We start from the raw sequence: 24,279 nt of genomic DNA on the forward strand, positions 1-24,279 counted from the left end.
GGCAATCAAGAGAGACTTTGTGGCCTTGGAATGACTGGTTAAGGAATCAGAAGCACAAGCAGAGCTCTCCTGCGTCCTTCCAGTCACAGGGAATGCTGAGGGAAGAATTGGAAAGAGCCAGCAGATCAATTCCTGGCTCTGAGCCTGGTGTCATGGGCAGAAATTGGGGTGTTTTGGTCTCCACCATGGGGTACCCCTGCCTCAAAGGATCTCTGTGAAAGGCTCAGCAGAGCTTTATACCAGATTTGAAGGGGTAAAGGAATGAAACCAGGCTCCAAGATAAGTCTGGAGGCAGCACATCAGTGTTGACAACAAGCAGACCTGGAGGAGGTCACTGAGCATCCAGAAGTAAAAAAGTCTCAGGTTGTGCCATTTTGATGATTTTCTGGTCTGGCATCCAGCCCTGCCCTGGCCGTGGGAGCCAGGAGTCCAGCTCTGTGCATCTCCAGGTCCCTCCTTAGTGCTGCATCTCAGTGTCCTCCAGCCCTGGGTGCAGGGTGATGTCACAGTGGTTATCCCCATTTTATAGTTCTGGTTCCATACCAGAGTTCTGGTGTTGTCCTCTTGCCAAAATCAGTGCAAAGTGGTAAAAATCACTGGTTCTGCAGCAGGTGAGGAGTGGCAGGTAAAGAGCTGAGCAAAAATCTCCCACATTGAGCACAGCTAAATTGTTTGGTCTTGCTTTAATTTGCTTAGACTCTACCTTTCTTCAGCATCCTGCTCCATAGTCTCATCCATTGAATTCCCTTCTTTTCACAAGACTGTATCTTAAAAAGTGTTGAGACCTTTGCAATTCCAGACCCATCCCTCCACACCCTTGCAAACCCATCGATCTGGTGCCACCCACCCACCAAGGCCACATTAGCCCAGCTCTGCTGGAACTGCAGTGGCTTTTGTCCTTCAAGCCGTGCCCTGTGCTGAATTCACACCATTATCTGGCCTATTACAACTTCAGGTATCAATTTCCCCCAAGTCTCACTTTACAGCTCCGCACCCTCACTCCTCTGCGAGGATCATGGGGAAAGGTGACGTCAAGAGACTCACCGATGATGGGGGAGAAACGATGTCCAGGTTTAATTGGCAATGATTGTTTTGTCTTCTGTACAAAAGCAGCAAATCCCCAGAAGCTGGAGAGGAGCACAGCTGTTTATGGCGAACAGAAGCCGCTGCTTATCTCCTTGTAGCAACCTGTCTCCAGGAGATCACGGCTTAATTAACTCGCGTGTTATCGAGAGCGAAATTGTACAGACATTGTTAAAAAAAATAATATTAGAAAATAAAAAAAACCTAAGAGGAGATAAAGTGGGAAGGGAGGAGGTGACCTGGGAGCCAAGTGGAGTGAACTCTGTAGGGAGACAAAGAATGTGGCCAGCCGTGGCTGCTGGAGGCGACGGGTGAATTTGCATGTGGTGGATGAGCTGGAGAAGGGAGAGCAATTCCCTGGCCACAGTTGATTCTCAGGTGTGGTGTGGGATGGACTTGCCCAAAAATGCACACCTGGGTTTGCACTGGAGGGAGTTTGTCATTAGGAAGGGATCACTGTGCACAGCTGGAGCTGGAGCCTCACAGGCACCCTGCACATCAGCACGGAGCTCCCTCCTCCTCCTCCAGGCTGCTGGAAGGATAACTGCAGTGCTGCTGCTCCTGGGCCCTCCATCCTCTGGATTTGGGGATAGGCCACACCCCTCAGCCTCTGATTTCCTAATCGTAGAATCACAGAATGGTTTGAGTTGGGAGAGATCTTAAAGATCATCCCTTTTCACCTCCTGCCATGGGCAGGGACACCTTCCACTATCCCAAGCTGCTCCAAGCCCTGTCCAACCTGACCTTGGACACTTCCAGGGATTCAGGGGCAGCCACAGCTTCTCTGGGCACCCTGTGCTGTAGCCTCACCAATCACACAGGGAAGAATTTCTTTGTAATATCCAATCTAAACCTATTCTCTTCCAGTTTTAACCCATTTTCCCCTTGTCCTGTTGACAAGGACAAATAGATCCCAAATGACTAAATGGGGCAGTTATTTTCCATCAGATTGGAGCGCATAGACCAAGTGGCCACTTGGTGTCAAAGGATGGGGAGAGCTGAGTCCTTCCAAAAGATACTTTTCTCTGGGCAAGCCTCATTCCCGGCTCTTAGATCCCAAGTTTGTCAGCATCCCTGACTTCCAAACTTTCCATCCATCCCACACCTTGGCCAACTGCCCCATCCAGGTGCTGGTGCTTTTTTCCCAGACAGTTCATCCCAGAACAAGGGGCATGGCCTTGCTGGTGCACATCTTCTGAGGACATAAGAAAAGATATTGCTGGAGGAAATTGTAAGGCAGCCTCTCAGTGAGGGCTGTGGAGTCACTTGGAGAGTGGTGCAGAGGGAAATCTGACAACCTCTCCCATTCATCGCTCAAAGTGCTCTGCAGATCAAAGCCAGAGAGACAATAATACATTTTGAACTAAGAACATTAATTTGTATCCAGACCATTTTAATAAATATTTAAAAAAAAAAAAATCCAGTTCAGCCCTGTCATCTCAAGCCAATTCCATTTAATATCCAGCCCTTCGACTGACAGATTTTTAACACCATAATTAGCATGTATGGCTCTTAAAAGCCTTTGCCAGCATTCTCAGGTCTTCTCTACATTACACATCTCCTCTCCTGTCTTCCCAGCCCCCTTTTCCAATACTGTTATTCCATTTGTAGTTGTTTATTGTGCCTGCTGAGGCAGATTAAAGACAGGAAGGAGCCAGAGAGTTGTTCTTAGGGGCTCCTGTGCAGTGCAGAGTAAGCATGGCAGAGCTTAAGGATTCCAAATCCAGAGCCTTGCTTTTCAAGCCGTATGCTTGACAAGAGGAGATGATTTCTGAAGGATTTCATTGTTGCTTTGTTGGTTCGTTTTTGTTTGATTTGGGTTGGGTTTTTTTCCTGTGGATTTATATATTTTTGAATGGGAAAGAATGAGGAGTGCCAAGGGTTTCTTATATAATGATATATGAGCAAGGGCTGGGGCTTAAAAGGAAAATAAGAAAGGTTATGGAATACGTGGTCATATTGTAAAGTTTGGCAGCACCAGGAAATATCCTCGTGTGTTAGAATAGAACAAAGCTCCTTGGGCTCCATCCAAGGGTGGAAGCAGGGCCAGCAGAAGCCAAACACAGTCCAGTCCCCAGTTCCCTCCTCAGAGCCTTTAAATGGGATGCAAATTGTCCACAGCACAGACACACTTATACCTGGGTCTCCTTCCTCCAGCAGAAATTGCTGGTGAGAGCTGGAGCCGTTTGCCTGTTCCCATTTTCGTGTGGGATCTGGCTCACAGAAGGAGCAGGATTTTGTTTTCCAAAGCCACCAGTGTGTGAGGAGAGGAACCAGACCTTGTCCAGAGAAACAGAGACGCCAAATGCTTTTCTTGTAGTGATTTTGTTCCACTTCACTCTTGGCTGAGGATGGGCCCAAAGCAAAATCCCAGCTCTGAGCAAAAGCCTGAAAGCTGAACCTGCTCCCAGCCTGCAGCTGCTGCTTATCTCAGTGATAGGAATCAAACCTGGAAACCTGTGGCTGCACCTGCCCTTTGGAGCATGCTTGTCCTGTCCTACAGAGGTGTGTAAGCCTCGGGGTCATCCGTGTGTCTCTAAATCTGAGCATTTCTGGCCTGGGAGGCTTCATGCCCTGCAGTGAGCCCTTTGGAACCCCCAGTCCCTCCAGTGGCCTGGGAACAAGGAAAGCATTATCCCTTTGGTTCTGCCATGGCACGAAAATCAAAGCAAGGCTTTGAGGCAAAGCAGTGCCCAGCCCTGTTTTGCCATTCAAGATGTGCTAGTGTTATCCCCACGGTGTGAGGAGCTGCTGGGGAGGGCTTTGAGGCCAGCAGGGATCCAGGATGCTCCACAGCACTCAGCAGCAAGCATGTAGGATCACAGAATCATGGGATCTGCTCAGCTGGAAGGGGCCCATGAGGATCACTGAGTCCAACCCGTGTCCCTACTCAGGACCATCCCCAAGAGTCACACCCTGTGCCTGAGAGTGTTGTCCAAGCACTTCCTGAGCTCTGTCAGGCTTGGGGCTGTGACCACATCCCTGGGGAGCCTGTTCAGTGCCCACGCACCCTCTGGGTGTCTGACTGCCCAGCCCTGGCAGACACCCACCCCTGCAGGTGCTCCCAGCAGCGTGGGCCAGTGCACTGAAGCACAGCAGAGCCAATTTGGGCTGCAAAGCCCCATCCCTCTGCCTGGCTCTGGGATGCCCAGAGCTCATGCAATGCAAATCTGCAGAAAGCTGCAGCAAAGCCCTTGCTCTGACTCATTATTCTGACCACAGCAGATGCTTTGCAGAGGGACACTGCCTGTCCCCTGGCTGTGGCATGAGGCCACCAGCCCCGGCATGTCACAGCAGTCCTGCCAGCTGACAGCTCTGACAGGATGATGGGCTTTGGCACCTTCCCATCCCCAGCTTGGAGTTGGCCCACGGTGCCCTCCTGTGTCCACGGGGGCTTGCAATATACTTTAGGGCTTGTGCCTGGCTTATTGTTGGCACTTGATGCTTCTTCTTGCTGCTCTGGTGGTATTTCTTGTTCCTGGCTCGTGGCTGGCTTGCAGCTGCAGCGTGCTCGCCCTCATGCTGAGGGGGGAAATTACTCTACAAGCCCCTAAATTGATGTAGAGTTAATTCCTTGCTGCAATTTGCTAAAATCCTCCCTCCTCTGTGCTTTCGCTGTTAAAGATCACAGGGAGTGGCTGAGTTTGGTGCCTGCTCTGTGGGAGCCAGCTGCAGTCCCTCGTAGCCTTTTGTTTTCCAGATTGCCTTTTTGGAGAGATATGAAAATCCACTGAGGAATGATGGGCGAGCTCTGCTTTCTAAAGCTTCGCTCTCCTTTCTTTCTGGAGTCCCTGCAAAATGTCAAATGCTTTTTTCCTGCCTCCTAAGTGCACACATTTACCCAGGTCCCTGGTATTTTGGGAGCAATCCCATTTGCTCACAGGCTGTGTAGGAGGCACTGGCAGAGGTTGTCCAGAGGAGCTGTGGCTGCTCCATCCCTGCAACTGCTCAAGGCCAGGCTGGACAGGGCTTGGAGCAACCCGGGCTAGTGGAAGGTGTTGAGGGGGTTGAAATGAGATTGAGCTTTCAAGTCCCTTCCAACCCAAACCTTTTTGGGATTCTGTGATCCTATGCCCGATTCTCAGTGCTGGTCTGGAGCACTTTGAAAACCGGAGCCTTAGACATAGAAATTGCAAAAACTGGTGATTTTTGGTGCAGTGGCCGAGATGAGCCAGCATGGTCATCTCCATTCCCCTGCCTTTACCCACTGCTCTCTTGTCTGTCACTGTGAGCTCTCAGTAGGAGATTTGGGCACTTTCACTGCAGGTTGTGTCTGATGCAGATTCCATCCGCAGTCTCCTACTCCCGGTGTCACTCGTGGCTGGTGTCCCTGCAGCAATGAGCCACACAGGGTGAAGGTGACACTTCTTAATCCTCAGCCCCAGAGGCTGAGCTTGACAATGGGTCAGCTTTTGTACAAAACAAGGGAAAAAAAAAAAAACCAACAAACAAGCAGCTGAAAGTTGAGCAGGACAAGAAAAGTTCAGGCTGCTCTGTAATGTCAAGGTGAGCAAGGCGATGGCATTTACGTGTGAGAGAGCCGGGACTCAGGATCTGGGATTAGTGTCAGCTCTTCTGTGGCAAACTAAATTAGGAATGCAGAGGCTGTCTGTGTTTATGATACAGGGTTGTTAGGTGCTTCAGGTACTGTCATTCTTATTTAAGGATATATTTAAGGATTAACAGTAAGAAGACCAGCATTAGCAGGAGAGAAATGAATGTTAGTGAGCTTAGGCTTGGAGGGCTTATTTTTTGATCATCATCATGTGAGCTGCTTTAGGAGAGATGAGCTCCAAGATGGGGAGGGTGGGGGGAGATTCTTGTATTTTTGCAGGGAAAGAAAACGTTCTGCAAGTTTGAATAGAGCTCAGAACTTAGCAACAATGACGGCTGCACGGGTAAAGCTGCATAACTCCCCGGAGCCGGTGCCTTTGCTGGGCTGGGGATCTGGCTCACAGCACCCAGCCTATTTTTAGCCTCTATTTTTTTGGTGTTTCTTTCTTCTCGCGCTGAATATGAGTGATCAAACAATGTCCACGGATTTCTTTGTTGTTTGAAATCATTCTGTGTTTTTAATTGGCAGCTTTTCTGTTTCGCCTTGATCGTGGTTGACTGCAAGTAGGTTACATTTGCTCTGAGCTGTCTCAGGCACCTTGGGCTGGTGTGGAGAAGTCCCCTCCTGATCCTGCTCCTTCCAACCGGGTGCAGCACAAAGATTTTCTTGCTGCCAAACATTTTCTTATGTGTAAACGCCACGTTTTTGCTTCCCCAGGCTTTGGCTTTGATATTTACTGCCCACAAGCACCTGGCGCTGGGGAAAAGCTGCTGAGGATTCACAGCTCTTTACATCCCAGAATTTTCTTATTTTCAAGGCTTTTCTTAAAGCAGAAAAGGGTGAAAAGATTGGTTCATTTGTGCAGTGGGTTAAGTCAGTTCTGATGGCTGACATGCAGGAAGGGGGAGGTTTCACTATCCCCCCACCTCTGTTTGAAGGAATAACACAAAATGTACATCCCAAACTCCTGATTTGATGTCCTCATTTAAACAATTTTAATTATTATCTTTAAATATTGCAGCTGTCAGGTCCAGCTCATCCTCTGAGGAGAGTTTGGTTTGCAGCGGGCTGTGCTTCACCCCTCTGCACTGAGGCCTCTGTAAAACGCTTGCTGGATGATGGAGTGGGCACCCCATGACCCCAGTCCAGCACTCCTTGGGTGCCAGAGAAGAGAGTGGACAGGCTGAAGTCAAAAAGGTGCCCTATTTTGTGTTAAAAGTGTTTTACCAGACTGGACAACTCCTGAGTATCCATTACTTCTGTGCTTCCTGAAGCTGAAACAATTGCTATTAAGCCCCATCACATTGCATGACCTACATTTGACTTGAAAGCCTCCTGCTAATAATTAGTTTGAATTTCGATTTAAAAATAAACACATTCATATTCTAGGTTTCAAAACTTGAAGAAATCAAGCCCCTGGATAGATGAAATCCCCCACCTTTCCCTCCTGGTCCCTCCTCTCCCTGATTTTCACACAGGCAGTGAGGAAGGAGTGAATTAGCTGGGCTGGTGGAGGAGGAGAGTTTGGATATAATGAGACCATTGGGCATTTTCCTGGAAAACTGCAGGAGCCTCAGTGCTTGGAAGATTTGGGCCATCTGGATAAAGAGGGTCAAGCTCGGCGTTGGCAGGGATGAGGCAGCGGGTGCAGCGGGACAGCTCGGCCTCGCCAGAGGAGCTTTGGAGAGCACAGGGCAACGCTCAGAGTCTCTGGCAGAAGGCTCAACCCTTCCCTTCCCTTCCCTGGCTCTCCAATCCATCGGCATTGTGCTGCTTCTCCTGCTCCTCGCTGTCCATCTGCCTCCACAAGGAGCATCCCGAGGCGTGCGGGCAGCGCCTGGCACTTGGCAGGGGATGGTGGGTCACCCAGAGATCAGGTGTTAATTAGCAGCTCTGGGGAGGAGAAGGCTGTGCCTGGTGGGGATGGGATCTCTCCCAGAGAGGAGAGGTGCAGCTGGGCTGTGTCCTGCTCTCAGCTCCGGGAGATGGATGTGTGTTCCTGGCAGAGCTTGGATCCCGTGTGATGGGATGCAGCCATGGCCGTGTTCCCATAAGGTCTGCAGTGCTTGTGGCTCTGGAAACACCTCATCATCTGCCTTTGTCCACACACCTCGGGGCTTTCTGTTGCTGGAGGTGGAAAATGCAGTAAGCTGTCATGGTCATAATGCTTTTCCAAAATCCCAGTGTCCTCATTCAGTCATTCCAGCTCCAAGCTTTCCCCTGTATTTCTTGGCTCCGATCTCCTTTTGTCATGGTGTGCTACCATGTGCGCATGGGTGGCTTCGTGCTTTTAAGAGAAAATGTGAAAGGTAGAACAGCCAGAGAACGTGTTTTTGGGAGATGCATCCTTGTCTGGACCAGGTGCTCCCTTCCCACCAGGTACCTGTCCACCCCCACCCCTCTTGCTCTTGTCTTTGGCAGCAAAAGCTCAGTGGGTTGGAATTTTGGAGTGTGCTTCTATAGGGAAATCTCACAGCAGAAGTGGCTGCACCTGGGAGAAAAAGTCTGGCTTTCTGCTCGATCCAGAAGTCCCCTAAAACACTGGATAGCACCGTGGGGTCATTGTCATTCCGAGCTGATGATGTGTCCATGCCTTGAAGCAAGGCAATTCCTGCTCCTTGTAATTCCTTTAAGGAAAAAAAAAAAAAAAAAAGTCCAATCAAACTTCATAGTGACAGAACCAAGAGGATCTTGTGGAAATTAGTGTGAAATCCTATAAAAAAGGGGAGACAATGAAGCATCCCTGGTGGGATCCCACAGGTGAATTTTTTTCCACCCATGGGAAGGGTTTTATTCTCCGGCTGTTTCAGCAGCACTTGCCCATAAGGTGTAATCCTAAATGATGCCACTTCAGGTGCTATTTTTATTCAGGAAAATGTCAAATCCTTTCTCAGAACTTAGTGACTTGTTGTCTTGGTAATTTCTTGCAGGAACGGGATCTATAAAAATCCCCTGTTTTCTTGGCACTAGGCTTTTCTTGTCTATTTGTGATGTAAATATTTTTTACAATCGGGGGGAAAAAAAAGGGTGCTGCTTCAATCCTACAAGTGGTGTAATTTTCCCCTAGATTGTCTCCTGCAGGACTGTGCACTCAGATTTATGGTCCTGGCCCAGTGTCCTTTGAAGCAGAGTCCTTGTACACCCAGATTGTATCTGTTCCGTTCTCTCTTCATGCACTGGTTCCTAATCTGAATCCCAGCTCTTGGGAAGCTGGAAATCCAGCGCAGGGTTATATCCATTTTCGGTTGTGTGTGGCAGCGTGGAGGGCAAACGATGCTGTTTAGTGGGGATTTGCTTCTAAATTTCCAACAGAAATGACATTTTCTACAACAAATAATCACTTTGGCAATGAATCGTTTCCAAATTTTGGCAGCTACGAGTCATTTGCAAATTAGAAGAATAAAATCAAAAGAATGCCTCTGATGACACTGAGATGTTGTGCACTCAGGGGGACTTGGGACTGGTCCTGCAGTGCTTCAGTCAGAAATCTCCTCTCCAAAGAGGTTCCTGCCTGGTGGCTTCCCAGTGAGGGTGACTGGCTCTGCCATGTCCTAGTGGGATTGGGAGCTCTGGGCATGCCTGGTGGACACTTCCACAGGATCAGAAAGGTTGGAAAACACCTCTGAGGTCATTGTGTCCAAGGATTAAGCCAGCACTGCCAGATCCACCACTAAATCATGTCCCTGAAGCGGTGATGGAGGAGGAAGAGCAGAACTTTTGCTCCCACTATGATCAGCACTGACATCAGAGTTCATGGCTCGGGGTTTGCTGCAAGATGCAAGGAGAATCTTTGAGGAAGGCAGGGAGGGGTAATTTTGGGATGTTCCTGCCACCATCCAGGCTCCTGGGCTCCAATGCACTTGAAGTGAGATCCGAGGGAAAAGCAAGGCAGGAGCTGCACAGCCCTTCCTGGGAGAGAGGGAGATGATGAGCAGTGTCTTTCGAATCACAACAAGATCCCCAGAGTCCAAAAGGAGCGAGGTTTGGGCATAAAAGCCAGAGCTGCCCTAATAAAACATTTACTGGGGTTTGGAGACCTGTGCGCTCTGACACGGTGCATACATATTAAATGATCAAAGTTTCCATGCCTTCCGAGGAGCCGGCTGCTAATCTAATGCAACCCTTGGGCTTTGCTCACCACTGACTCTGCATGAAAGCAAATGCCGGCTCTGTTTTCCTATTTAAAAGATTTCCGAGCTAAGCCGGGCGGGTCACAGTTCAGGAAGCAATAGGATCTGGCCTCTTCAGGGCTTCGGCAAGGAGGGGCTTGGGAAGGCTTGTTAGGGTTGAGATGGGTCTGGTTCCATCTCTCAAGCTCTGTCTGACTCCTGCAGGCCAGCTTGGGGCTGCCGTGGTTTCACCCCCTCCTCTTCCTCTTCTGCTTGTCCCTCCCTTCCCTAAATCGCTCTGTCCACATCCCATGGCCCAGCTCTGCTGGCTTGGAGGCTCCCAGCCTGAGTGGGAAAGTGCTGCCATTGAATTAAAACCAAAGCAAAGGGAGAGAAAAAAAAAAACCCAACCCAAACAATCCCACTCCGTTCGAATTTATAAACCCGGCTCACTCGAGCTGGAATGCGCCGAGGAGGAAAAGGAAAACAGAGAGCCCCCGGGGAGCTGTTTTTCAAAGTGATGCAGCCCTTTATTTGCCTGCCTGCACTTGTTTTAGCTGTGCAGCGAGGCAGGCAGGTAAAAGCCCGGCAGGGTGCTGGTTCCTGGCGCTGGGCTCCCTCCGCACGGAGCCGGCTCAGCACCTCTGCAAACCTCCAGCTCTCCCATCACCTGCTGCTGCTGCTGCTGCAGAGCAAATACTTCACCTCCTGCTCCTCGCTGCTCCAGTGGTTTGGGACTGATAGGTTTGGTTTTCCACTTGGTTACAGCATTTCTTCTGCTTCTCGAGCGTCTCCCGTGTCTTTCATGTAATTCCTTAACTAGTTTCCATTTACTGGCGGTCGCTTTCTTTTAAGGTACTTGAATCTGTTTGATCATCAACAAATTTCTCTTTCTGTTCCTCTGATAAAAAATTAAATCTGGGCACTTTTTGAAGGCTCCCTCCCCACCCCCTTTTCTCTTCCTCCATCTCTGCTCAGTGGGGAATCAGTCCTTTTCTAGGGAATGAAAATAAATAAAAATTAGAGTTCAAAGTGTGATATCTCCTCTTAAGAAGAAGAGGGGAAGAAGAACGAAGAAAGCCCCACCATATATTCTTACAGATGTGACATCAAAATGGAAAACTATAAAGGACATGTTTTCAAAGGCTTGTACAGGGACTGAGTTGGATCAGTAGGAAACAGGCAAAGTCTCTCTGGGTGCTTTGAAATCCCATCCCCAAGCCACCAAAACTGTTGTTTTAGCTGGAGTGCTGGTGTTTCTCCACCTGCCACAGCAGCTGGATGGGGAGCAGAGGCTGCTGCAGGTAACCACAGAGGGGTGGTGGTGAGTTTGGGACAAGAGAGTGACATCGTGGCTGGGTGATGGCACCCCCTGCTTCCACTGTGTCCTTGTGTCACCTTGGCACCTGCATCCATGTCTGCCAGCAGAGGCATCTCCTTCCTTGCTCACTGCAGAGGAGATGTGGGTGTGATGGGAGATGCAGCAGGGACAGAGCTTGGCCAGCCCCTTGGGAAGGGACGGTACCCAGGGCAGGACAGAGCTGTGGGACCTCAGCTCCTGATGTGTCTTGGTGATGGCCACCAAAATTCGGGCTGTGGGGATGGGCAGCAAGGGCGGCTGACTCTGCTGAGAGCTGCCCGTGGCTGGGGAGGGGCTGCCTCAGGGCAGGGCTGAGGGTGGGGTCACCTCTGGTTTCCCACCCAGCCTGGAATGGGGTTGGGAAGGGCCTCGTGGTGCTGTGGAGCTGCAGTCTGGTCTGGGGGCTCCCCCTGGCAGTGGAGGAGCAGCTGGGCAGTCCTGCGGGGTGGCAGATGGATTAGCAGCTCACTGTTGCCCAGGTAACTGCCTTTCCTCCCCTGAATCCTGATTATTTGGTTTCTCACCATACGTTGTGGGGCCCTGCGACTCGTTCCATCCTTCCCGGAGATGCTGGTGCTGTGGCAGAGCAGGTTCCCAGCTCAGCTCCCTCCCTCCCCAAAGGGCTTTTTGCCCCTGTGGGCGCAGTGGAGGCTGAGCCATCATGTCCTGGGACCCTCTGAAGGAGCCACTGTGGGGCTTGGAGCAGCCAGGATGCTCCCCAGGGGTCTCACCCGGCCCAGTGGCTCTGTGTAGATAAAGGGTCCAGTGTGCTGGTGGTTGTTTCCTGCAGGCAAAAGCTGTTGGACTCGAGCAGCAGCAGTTTGATCGCATTAAGAGAAACTAAAGGAGTTTCCAAATGTGTGTGAAGCCCCTTGGCTGCCTCAGGATGGAGGGAGCAGGGTCAGGGTGAGGCAGTTGGGTCCAAACCCAGCTCAGCTCCAGGTTTGGGTGTGTTTAAGGTCAGCAGACCATCTGTGGGCACAGGGACCAGCCCTGCACTATCCAAGCCTGGACTGTGCATCTCTATTTTCTAGGGAAGCTCATAACAGCCAGGAAAAAGTCCCACAGCTCCCAGCAAGCAAAAGCTCCCCCCTGCTCTAGGGAGGACTTGCACAGGCACTGGAGGCTTTAGGAGGTTGAGTGATGTTTCAGACAGCAATTTTTCATCTGTCACTTCATCTCCTCCTTCCCTGAGCTATCCTCAGTGCAAACTCCTTTTCCAAAGATTGTCTCCAACAAAACTCCCTCACCCCATCCCTTCCCTCAGTGCTCCTGGAGCATCCTGGCTGTGCACTGTGGAATACAAATGTCTGGGGCCCATGGTGTGACATCCACGTGCTTTCAGCGACAGCACAGACACCTGCCTGATGCAATCGATTATTCCTTTTGGGGAGGAGGAGCTGCAATTAATCTCTGCTTGTCTTTAGTGCTTTTTGTTTGCTTTTTTCTTTCTGGCTGTTAAACTGCTTGTGAGGAAGGAGAGATGTCCACCTAATGGTGGGAGCCTTGTCTGGGGAGGAGGCACCAGGAAACCTTTGGCTTCTGGGATGTTCCTGTTGTCCAGTGTGTCTCTGGTGGAGTGAAAAGGGAGATTTGTCGTTTTGCAACTGGTTCAGGCCACGGGGTGGGCTGGAGCCTGGTGATGTGCTGAAGTTTTGGGGCTGATTGTCTCACTGTGAAGCCCTGGCTTCTGCTCCATCACCTTGGATTAATTACAGTACAATGCAATATACATTTATATGGTGTCTGCACAAGTGTCTCAGGGCTTCTGCAATCTGAAAAATCTAATTAAGGTGCAGCCTCCAACATGAATGCTTATCACCAGGATGCGTGCAGGCAGCCGGGGGCAGCCGCCTCCCCGCCTCAACCCCGAGCAGGATCCTCACTCTCCTGGCATTATTAATTACTCCAAGCTTGGTGTCCGAGACACCGATCGATACCGCGGCTCTGCAGAGATTGGAGACGGAGTGAGTGTGAGGGAGCTGGAGATAACCATCAGCCAGAAACGTGGTGGAGGCTGTTCCTGGCCTGGGAGGAGGAGGAGGAGGAGTCTCTTTGCAGAGACCAGCACGTGTTTCCCGGTGACTTTGAGGCTGGGATGATACTTACTGATGGAGAAAAGCGTGGTTGATATTGGATCTTGGCCTGGGGAAGGTCGTGCCTTGGGGGTTGGCTGGTGATGGACACAGCAGCATTACTGCCAAGATTATTGGGCATTTTTATTGTGTCTCAGGAGTGGCAGCAGCTGTTGGGAACACCCAGAAGGGAAGGAGAGAGCACCACAAGTGTGATGAGAACGTAAATAACCAGGGGAAAAGGGAGAGGAAATGTGAAGTGGCCCTTTAAATATGATCCTCCAGAGCCCAGAGCCCAACTAGCTTTCCCTCAAGTATTCAAATGAGATTGCAGCATCAGATTGGTATGCATTAGGCTGGTCTCAATGAAAATTAACATGTAATTGCTTCAAATGAAGTAAGTGAGGAGGTAATCTGTTCTTAAATTGGATTCGCAGGATTTTGTGGTACCATAATGCAGCTGTGAAATGAAATATATTTTAAGGATGATGTCCTCAAGGGGAGAGGGAAGGATGGGGGGGTCTTTACTGGGAAGGGTCCTTTCCCTCACTCCCTCTTTTGTTTCTGGTCTCATTAGTGCTATTTTATAAGTGAGGAAAGGGCTTTGGTGCCATGGCATGGCTGGAGAAGGTCCCATTGTTTTGGCTCCATCATGTTGCCTTCCTTGACATCCCTCCTGTCCCTCCCTTCCACTTCCTCTGTTTCTTCACTTGCCTTGCTATGTCAACTCCTCCCCAGCCTCTCCTATCAGGCACAAGTCCCCATCCCATTGTGACGAGTCATGTGGGAGTCATGAGACAAGCACTTGAACTTTGTTTTTGTAGCAAACCACCTTCTGGTTAGGTGGTGGGAGAAGATCTGGCTCTGTGGTGGGGTTTGTGTGTCTGTGAGAAGCTGTGAAGGTTCTTGTTAGTGATCTGGGTTCTCTGTCAGAGCAAGAGGCACAATTTATCTTCTTTCACCTACCTGTGCTCTTCTGCCAAAGAAGAATCACCCTGTGATGCAGCACAGCACTGCCAGGCTTCAGGATTCATCTCCAAAAGCTTGGGATGTCCCACTCCTCCTACTCAGCCTTGAGCTGCCTGGACCACCTCTCTATTTTCATTTTAAGGAATTGCTGCTTGTCCTTGTTCTGTCTGTCCCCATCTCTCCCCATCTGGCAGCAGAAGCACGAAGAGCTCGGGCGTCGTGGTGAAGATGCAATTAGGAGCGTGAGGGAGAGCTGGTGTAGGAAGGTGATGTAGTAACCTGCAATTATTCCCAGGCTAGAATTATAGAGATGGCATGGTATATATAGATATATTATATATAGACAGAGAATATATAGATGGAGAATAGACAGATAGAGAATATATAGATTGATATATATAGATATGGTGTATATATATATATATGTAATAACAGCATACTTTTGCTACATAAAGTTGTGGCTGCCCCATCCCTAGAAGTGTCCAAGGCCAGGTTGGACGGGGCTTGGAGCAACCTGCTCAAGTGGAAGATGTCCCAGCCCACGGCAGGGGATAGAACAAGATCCCTTTAAGGTCCTCTCCAACCCAAACCTTTCCATGGTCCTATGCAGACCCAGCCTGTCAGCAGAAGACAGTGACACTGCAAGCTGCAGTGTCCTGGGCAGCTCTGCCAGTGCCTGGAAAACCTGATTCCTGATCTTGTGCATTTGCCTGGGCTGGATTCCCTGAGTTGTCGCCACTGTTTGCAGCACCTCTCGCCCCCTGCTCCTCCTCACAGAGCCCCCGGACTGGCACCATCCCTCAGCAGCCTCCAATTCCCTCCTCCATCTCTCTCTGCAGCCCTGGCAGGAAGTGTTCACCCCTCACTATTCCTGTTTTGTGCCTCAACTTCTGAGGAAAAGCCACTTCAGTGATAATTTCCCACTTGTGATAAGTTAAGTGCATCGCTTCCTTTGGAATACATTTTCAGTGCAGTTAAGCTCAGCAGTCCCTTGCCTGTGTGCGTAGTTAAACGCGCTCCTTTGCAGCCTGTTGGGGTGGATGGCATCTCTTTATTCCAGGGCCATTAGTGTCACTTGGCAAGGCAGAGCCAGGATTTATTCCGGGGCACAGTTTGTAACTGAGCGAGTTCAGCGCCGGGGATCTGGCTGCTGGGAACGAGGCAGGAGAGTGGGAGCTGCCAGGGGGGCTGGAGGATGGGACTTGGGGTGACTCGTGTGCCTCAGCCCGGACTAGGAGGTGGCAAAGGAGCATTTTTTTTTTCTTGAGAGAAGTGCAGAGCAAGGAGACAGATCCCTGTTCTTTTGGAGGCAGAGAGAGAAATCGACTTCTCTGCACCTCCTTGGATGAGGAGATCTTGTTTGCCAGGGTTTCCACTGCTCCGTAACGCTTGAGGGGAGAGGATGAGATCATCAGGGAGTTATTTTCTTCTTATGGCATTTTCCACACCTCTTTCTGAAGCTGCCAGAGCCTGGTCCTGCACTGGGCTGGTGCTCTCCCTGCAGGAGTGAGGATCCTTCCGTAGGCAACCCTGGTTGACTGCCAGGGAAGGGATGGCTTTCAGTGAGGGCTGTTTGCCTGCTGGCATCCAGGAGCCTTCCTGTTCATTGCTTGGCCTTTGGGAATGCGAGAAAGGAGAAAACCCTGAGGAATAACTGTCCCTCAGCTCAGCACAGGAGTTCCCTGGTGTCATTTGTAAACCGCCCATGTCCCCACAGAGCTGCCCACAGGCATTTCAGTGCTGGTGTCACCCTGTCCCCAGTGCCATTAGCACTTCTGGAGGACACTCAAGCTCCGTGGTGGCCCGTGGAGGCAGCCACAGCCGGGGTTGGGGACACTCTTCCCGCTGCGCTCTGCGAGCCGCTGCCCTCATTGATGTTGTGTGGCACGCTCCGAGATGCCGGGATGGGAGATGCTGTAGATGTGCAGAGCCCTGTTGTTAGCAGAGACAATAGGAGGATAAATAGAAAGGCTGGATGAGCCGAGCACGGGACTTGGAAAGGTGCTGGTGCACTGCTGCATTGCAGAGAGATAAAGACTTTTCCAGACGAGCCATCCGTGCCGGCTGTATCGCGATCTGCCCGCTCTGCACCGACCTGGGGGCCGGCACAGGGGTCTCCCAGGACTGTCGGGATGCTCACAGAGGTGTCCATAGAATCCGTGCCTGCTCCCTGCCCTGCCTGATGCTTAGCCAGCAGGAGCTCCAGCTCTTTTTACAGCTCTTCTTCCCTTCCCAGTCCGGTTTCCTCCTGTTTCCTTGGCATTTGCCAATAACCGTGTCTAAGGCAGCACACTGGGAGTTGTTTGCAGCTCTGTGAATCCCGGGCAGTGAACCAAGTCAGATCTTTTTGAGCCCAGTATTATTATTAATGTAATTAGTGTGAATCATTTGCATGTATAAACTTTCAATTGAGGAGATCAGGTACTTTATAAACATGAAGTTAACTCACACTCCCTGGCAAGTAGGTGCCAGATATCTTTAAAGCCTTGCAGGGAGCAGGAATGAAGGGCAGGAACATACATGAGCCAGCGTGAAAGGCAGGACCTCCCAGTCCAGGGCCCTGACTCCCTCTGCAACAACCAACATGGAACTGTCTGGGCAGAGAAGAGAGAGGGAAGCACAAAGGAGGTTTATTTTTCACTTTTGAGTGTTTCTTTTGACCAGCTCAGTGTTATTTTGAAGAGGCACTGGGCTGGCAGCTGATCCAAGGGTATCTCCTCACCCTGCAGCCTTTGGAGATGCTCTGGCTGCTGCAGGGGGGGCAGGAGGAAGGTGCCAGCCCCAGCAGGGACCCCCTTTCCTGCTGGACCCTGCTGCTGAGTTAATCATTGGGTCAGCTCCTCCCTGTCAGGAGCCAGGCTCCCCATGCAGAGAAGAGGTTTCTCAGTCCTGTGAGTCACTCTGTGCTGTGAAAACCTCCTCGGGCTGTGTCTTTGGTGGTGTCACATCAGTGGGAGCTCCAGAGATCCCCTCCAGCCAAACTCACCGTGAGGGTGAGGATAGCTGGGCTGGTCCTGGGGAGCAGGTGAGGACAGGAATGCCAAGAACCTGATCACAGCCACTCACCCCAGCAGGGCTGAGCCTCCAGGCCCCATCAGAGTCCCTGACTGAGCACTGGGGCTTGCAGCAGTACCAAGCCTATGGACATTTTAATCTAACTGTCCAACTTCCACTGTGAATGTGTCCTGCAAGGAGCCTGTGACCGGCACATCCAGCCTTGCCATCCAGCTCCATGGCCTGAGCTGGGTGTCCCTGCTCCAGCAGAATGGACTGTGGCAGGAGGAGCACACGCTGTTGCCCCATGTGTGGGTGCACACGTGTGCTGTGTGGGGTTGGTGTGCAGGGCAGCACTGACCAGCCCTGTGGATGTGAGCAGATGGTGCTGCAGGGAGGGTGTGTGAGCAAAGGCAGGCTGAGTGTGCACGGAAAGGGAGCAGATGCTGTAAATCCTGCTGGAGAAGGGCTGGACTGGGAGAAATTGCTGGTGTGTGACTTAGCCCGATGCAGCAAAGAGAGCGAAACCAGGCTGGGTTGTAACAATGAGAGGTTTGGCTCGATATTTATTAGTTAAAAAGCTTTCAGACCATGTTCTATGTGATATCCACACCTCAGGCTGTCCATGGCATGGACATCCCAGCCTTACAGGATCCTGGGCAGTGCCCATCCCAAGGAGCATGGCACAATCTGGCCCCAGCTTTCCCTTTATTCAGGAACTGATGGCCAAAATTCTCTTCTGAGCATCATAGGAAAGTCTGTGAGACTGAGCCTGACTGGGATTGAGTTGTTCACAGCCCGGCCTTTAATTAATCCTAATAAATAACAATAAAATGTGATAATCACAGAAATAAATCTGAGATGTGGAGCTCTGCCTCCGGCGGCGGGCTGGTTTAGTTGATCATTTATAGCTCGGCTGATGGTGCAGAGGCAGGAAGGTGATGTCTGGGACATGAGAAGCTGGGGAGCAGGCAGGGCCAGAGCATCCTGCCATCCTACCTAGCCTCAGTGGGAGGATTTGCACCCAGTTTTAAGATCAACTCCAAACTTATTCCTGATCTCCTTAGCTCACAGCAGAGACTAAACATTGCTGGTGTGGGATTGATGTAAAATCTGGAAGTGTGTGGGAATAGCTGAGTTAGACTGGGGAGAAAATGAAAAGACATCTGGGGATGCTTGATGGTGGGTGTGGCACTTGTGGACATGGTTTAGGGGTGGGCTTGGCAGTGCTGGGTTAATGCTTGGACTTAATGGTCTTAAAGGTCTTTCCCAACATAAAGGATTTGGGTCAATGTTATTGTGAAATTCCATCACGTGGCCAGAGTTTAGGAAGGTGGCTTCTCTAGGGTGGGCATGCCATGAAAATTAGGGGATGGTAGAAGGTGAATTGAGCCTGGAGAGGGTGAGTTTGGTCACAGCCCAGGTTGGGCCTTCACATTCGCTGGGGTGAGCCAGGCTTAGCCCCATCACTGCCTCCCCATGATGGAGCTTGTACCCTGATAATTGCAGTGAAAGCAGCAATCAGGTTGGCAATTTTGCTGAGCTCTTTTCAGTTCTAATTAACATTATTCATTTCTTGTGTGTCCTGCTGGGTTGAGACAATCTGTGCTCTCCAGCCCAGCCCTCTAGAACACCAGCAATCTGCATAAGAGGCAACAAAAAAAGTGTTGTGTGCCAATTACTACACTTCAGTAATTAAAAACCTCCTTCCCCCCACTGCCTGCCCACCTCCTCTCCTGTCATTTTTTTGTGTGCAAACTCAAGAAAGCAAAGAGAGAAATTCAGGAGGGCACGTCACTGCTGGCGTGTGCCATCTGTGTCTGCTCTGGAGTCGCAGGGAGGTGCTGGGGGCTGGATGCAGCACGGGTGGGATCAGTGGTCAGGGAACTCAGCATCAGCACCCTGCTGCTTGTTTATTCCTGGTACTTGTTTGTGAGGCTGTTTTGTCCCCACTGATGGCTTTGTTGGCATTTTCAGCTCAGCTCATCTTTGTACTTGCTGGCAGAATCCTTGTGGTGTTGCTTTCCCTCTTCCAATTTGTCTTTGAGTGTTGTTCCTTCAGCCAGGTGGGCTGTTGGCTGCACCTGTGAGGCCCTTTGGCTGCATGAGCCCAAGCCTCAGGCTGTGGAAAGATTTGGGAATATCAATCTGGGAGTTTAGGGCCAGTCCCTAATGGACCAACTTGATAGAAGAGGGTGGATAACAAAGCCTGGAAGTTTTGGCTGTGGGAGATGTTGATAGATCTGGAAGGGACAGCACCAACCTGTGTCCCTTTGCACCCACCACACGTCATTGATCAGGGAGTGCAGGGCAAGGAATGAGCAGGTGGGTTGGGACAGGTGGGGAGGATGGAGATTCACAGCTCTCACCTTTGCTCAGTGTGTGTAACTCTTAAAATGCCCAAATTCCTGGTCATTTTGAGGTGCCATCAGAGGCTGCAGGGAGCTGAAGGTCTGGCGCAGTGTGAGGAGCTGCATCTCCCTACAAACCATCCCTGCCTGCCCCAGCATGATGTAGCAGTGGTGGGTTAGGCAGAGTTCCCATCTTCCAGAGGAGAAACCTCGAGGCTTGGGACTCTGGGTTTGTTGGGAAAGAAGCAGCAAGGAGAGGAATCATTATCCAGATCATGATCATCTCTATCCTCTGCTGGCACACAGCAGTTTTATCATCTTCCTGGAGGAGAAGTCCTTGCTGTCTGAGCAGGAGTGGAACAAGGATTAAGGATCTTGAGAGAGAAAATTACCTCATCTGTGCATAATTGTTTTTAGATCATCTTTTTGGAGGCAAGCACTGCCTTCCACCACCCCAAGGACCTCTCCCTCCTTCCCTGGCACATCATGGGCTGAGAGGGAAAGTGAGAGCTTCCAGCGAGGTGGAGGAGGCATCCCAGGGCTTTGCACTTTGCCAGGAGCAGGGTGGGAAGAGGGGAGGCTGTGGGCTCGGCAGTGGCTTTGCTCTCCACCTGTGCCTGGAGCGTGGCTTCCTGCCCAAAGCCAAAGGCTTTCCGCTTGGCTGCCCGTGTGTGGGAGAGGAGCTCCCACCCCTGTGCTGAGAGAGGAGCTGCTGGAGGAGGGGAGGAGGAGCAGATGGAGGGGCTGGAAGAGCATCAGGTCGCTGTGACCAGCCTCGGCCACGGGGACCCCGACCGGAGCTTGTGTGAGGAGGAGCAGGAGGAGAACAGTGCTTGGAAGCAGCTCAGGAAGGAGCAGAACTGCCAATCCCTAAATAGCCCAGAACATCCAGAGGTCGAAGCACCTCTTTGCCAGGAGCTGCTGCTGTGCTTTATTTTTTATATATACATACATACAGATATATAAATATATATATATATATGTTGGCTCAGGAGCTTTAAGAGGCAGGGAAGAATATAAAGTAACAGCTTGAAGCTTGCTGATCTCAGGGACAGGGAAGCGTGTCTGGGTGATAAGGAGAGATTGTGCCCAGGTGCTGTGAAGGGCGAAAGCACTTATTTCACTGCTGCCTCATGCGTTACCTGAGCCCCGCTGCTTTTCAAAAGCACTTAAATGCCCATATGATAGAGGGAATGCTTGGATTGCACACTGTCTGGCTCCATTATTATCCAAGGATCTCCAAGCTGATGCATTTCATAAAGAAATGTGGCGTGGAGGAGGAGAGAGGAAATATATATTTTTAGTTCAGCCTGCTTACTGTTCTTCAAGGTAACGTCTGCAGAGGGGGCTGGTTAAGAAATTCAAGTCACATCTGGTTCCTCATCACCCAGCCCTGGACACCCCTGTGTTTGTGTAGAACCACCACAGGAGCCTATTTCATGGTACCAGAGCCAAACACCAAATAACCACTTCATTTTATTCGTGCCCCATAGGTCTGAGCTACCAGCAGAGCTGAGATTTGGAGTTCAATAGACTAAACCATCCTCTGGGAAGAAATCTCCAGTTTAATTCAACTTCTGCAACTAAACTCTTAGACCTTTTACTCAAGTTGTACTGCAGCTGAGAGCAAGAGCCAAGTTCTTGGTGTTCAGCCCATACTGAATCTATTGCTTTTTTAATGTAGATCATAAAAATCTGCTCACATTTAATTTATTATTATCGTAATATCATTATGGAACAGTAGTAAAATTGTTTCATTTTTTGGCTGTTTTTCACACCAGAGAGGGAGGATGGAGCAGGAGTTGGGTACTGGCAAGTCAGGGGTGTCCTGTGCTGCAGACAACGCATCTTACCTTGAGCACGTCTCCTCTATCACCCCGAACCCCCAGAAGTTGTGTGTTGAGGCTGGGTGGGTTATTTTGGCTTCTCCTGTAATCTCTGAGGCCAAAGGGGTTCCAAAAAGAAGCTGAATGAGATGAGACAACTTGTCCCTAGGTGGGTACCTGTGTCTTCCCTGGCACCAGTAATGGACATGGGAATAGAAGTCTCCCACCGCAGGATTATTAAGGCTGGAAAAGCCTCTAAGATCAGTCCAGCCATTCCCTTTTACTGCCAGGCCCTCTGCTAACCCATGTCCCCAAGTGCCACATCTGTGTGGCTTTTAGATGCTTCCAGTGACTCCAGAACTGCCCTGGGCAGCCTGTGAAAGGCCTTGACCACACTTTCAGCGAAGAAATATTCCCTAATATTCAATCTAAACCTTCCCTGGTGCGACTTGAGGCCATCTCCTCTTGTCTTGTCACATGTTACCTTGGAGAAAAGGTGAATCCCCACCCAAAGGAGGCTTTAAGGAGCCCCCGGAAGGAGACAGCTCACCCAGAGAAAGGACACACTTCTTGAAGTGCCCAGGCCAAGTCCACATGCCACAGATATGCCCATCCTTGCCATCACTTCTCCTCTTAGTGCAGTCTGGCACGTGGAGCCCATTAAGTCCTTTCCATTCCTTGAAGTGACCCCAAGTGAGATGTCCTGGGAGCTGCTGGGCTCCCTCTGGGTGCCTCTGAGGTTAATTTGCATCCCAGCCACGGCACAAGTAATGAAGTAGTTTGGGGAAGAATATAAACAGTGGATCTTAGGCTGAGTAGTTTTACACAGGGACATTATGCTCTGGAGCCATCATCCAGCAAAGTGTAGCTAAATCCCGACGGCTCCGTAATCCCAAAATTTCCCCCAGAGCAGCAGGGGTTTAGCTGGCTGTGGGGGCTGCAGGTTTCTGCTGTTTACAGAAGGTCTTGATGCCTGTCTGGAGGTGATTGGTGGCAATGGGAGGATGCAAACCTGGCTTGGGGACATGTGGATGGGGGGTTACAGGGCTGGGAGAAACCTTTGGGAGAAGCAAGACTGATCCCAGCTGATGTTGACAGGAAAATAATCTTCAGGATCAAAATAATTTCTAGTCTGCACTGTGGTGTCTCTGGGGGGAGCTCAGGTGTTTATTGAGGCTGAATACAGAGGATTTCTACCTCCAAAGCATCCCTGGATAAGTGAAATGCTCAGCTGGGGCGAGTGCACAAGTGAGGGAGGTGCAGCGGTGCAGGTGATGGGCAGAGAAGGAAAATTTGACAGAGGGAACAAATGATCAGATGCTCAAGGTTTCACTTTAGAGGCGTGTGTCAGAGCTGGCTTCCTCCAAAGATAAATTTTCCTCGCTCCTTTGTGGAGCACCACAAGCTTTCCCAGCACCACTCTGCATTTCTTTGTGTGTCTGCAGGGATGTGAAGGTCTGTGGACAAAATGACAGGTGATGGTTTTGGGCAGGAAGTAACAACCTGCATCCCCCCAAAAAAAAGTGTGGACTTGAGATGGAGGTTTGGGCTCAGCTCTGTTTGTCTGGGAGTTAACAAAATAATGAATTGGAATAGAGGAGTGCAAGGCTGGTACTGGGTGGCTCTGACCTCCCTGCATCTGCAGACTCTGTGAAGCTCTTGGGCAAATCTCTGGAGCTGCTGGTTTAGATGGATAACGGTGCCCTGAGCACCGCAGGGAAAGTGCTGACCTTGTCCTCTTCGGACACTGAAAGCACTTGGTCTCTGAAAGTGCTGCTGACAGCAAAGCTAAAAATAGTGCCAGGAGGACCAGGAGGGCTGGGAGGGAGGGAGGGAGAGCGCCCAGGGGCAGCTCACTGATGGGTCACCTCTCTGCCTCTCCCCAGGTGCTCCGTGGACAACCGGGTGACCCGAGTGGCCTGGCTGAACCGCAGCAGCATCCTCTATGCCGGCAATGACAAGTGGTGCTTGGACCCTCGGGTGGTGCTCCTGGCCAACACCAAAACCCAGTACAGCATCCAGATCCACGACGTGGATGTGTACGATGAGGGCCCCTACACCTGCTCCGTGCAGACAGACAATCACCCCAAGACTTCACGTGTCCATCTCATCGTGCAAGGTAAGAAGAGGGGAGTTTGTTGAGGGGTTGGTCTTGGGACTTTTCTTCCTGTTCCTTTTGCCCTGCTGTCTTCTCCTCCCGTTGCTCCTCTGTTGAGCACGTGACAAATCTTGGTGCAGGAGGGGAGGCTGATCCACAAGCTTGGATCATCCCAAGCTGGGTAATGAATTTCACAGAATCAGAGAACTTGCTGAGTTCGAACGGACCCACAAGGATCACTGAGTCCAACTCCTGGCCCTGCCCAGGACCATCCCCAAGAGTCACACCATGGGTCCGAGGGTATTCTCCAAATGCTTGAACTCTGTCAGGCTTGGTTTTATCCAACTTTGCTGACATAATCTCAGGCTCTGATACAGGCAGCTCTGCCTCCCAACGCAGTCACTGGCAAACCTGCAGTGCTGTTTGTTGTTGTTGTTGTTTTTTGATGTTTTTTTGTTTTCCAAGCTGGAGGCAGTGCTTGAAGTAAAACTTGTGTTGGGGGAAAAGAGAGAGCTGGCAGATTTGTGTGCTTTGTGGGGGTGTGTGTATGCCTAGCAACAATATGTGTTTGTGTGTTGAAATTCCATACTTCTGGAGGAGGAAGAGGAGGAGAAAGACCGGCACAGGGTGCTGGAGCACTTTTGGTGGCTAAGTGGGTGCCTACATGTGCTCTTCAGCAAGTGTGTGAGCACACATGACTTCTGCAGAGGCGACAGAAAGGTGTGGCCACATGTGATGGTCAAGCAGATGGATATTCATGGAGGATAGATCCTGTGTCCATGTGGCAGGACAAGGGGGAGCCTCGTGGAGGGACACACGGAGCCTGATGAGCTCTTAGCCTGGGGGAAGATTAATGGAA

At 50.7% G+C, this 24,279-nt stretch overlaps 1 protein-coding gene across 5 annotated transcripts in view; it reads left to right on the top strand.

The window, feature by feature from the left end:
* The window catches only part of LOC136371027 (protein CEPU-1), a 357,472-nt gene that overhangs the window by 284,477 nt on the left and 48,716 nt on the right, over nt 1–24,279 (top strand). For all 5 annotated transcript variants that reach the window (XM_066334816.1, XM_066334819.1, XM_066334818.1 and 2 more), the window contains one exon: nt 23,209–23,441. In XM_066334816.1, the coding sequence (XP_066190913.1) occupies nt 23,209–23,441 (233 nt within the window). The remainder of the gene's footprint in view (nt 1–23,208; nt 23,442–24,279) is intronic.

The sequence above is a fragment of the Sylvia atricapilla genome, chromosome 23 (assembly GCF_009819655.1).
Source record: "Sylvia atricapilla isolate bSylAtr1 chromosome 23, bSylAtr1.pri, whole genome shotgun sequence".
Lineage (NCBI taxonomy): Eukaryota > Metazoa > Chordata > Aves > Passeriformes > Sylviidae > Sylvia > Sylvia atricapilla.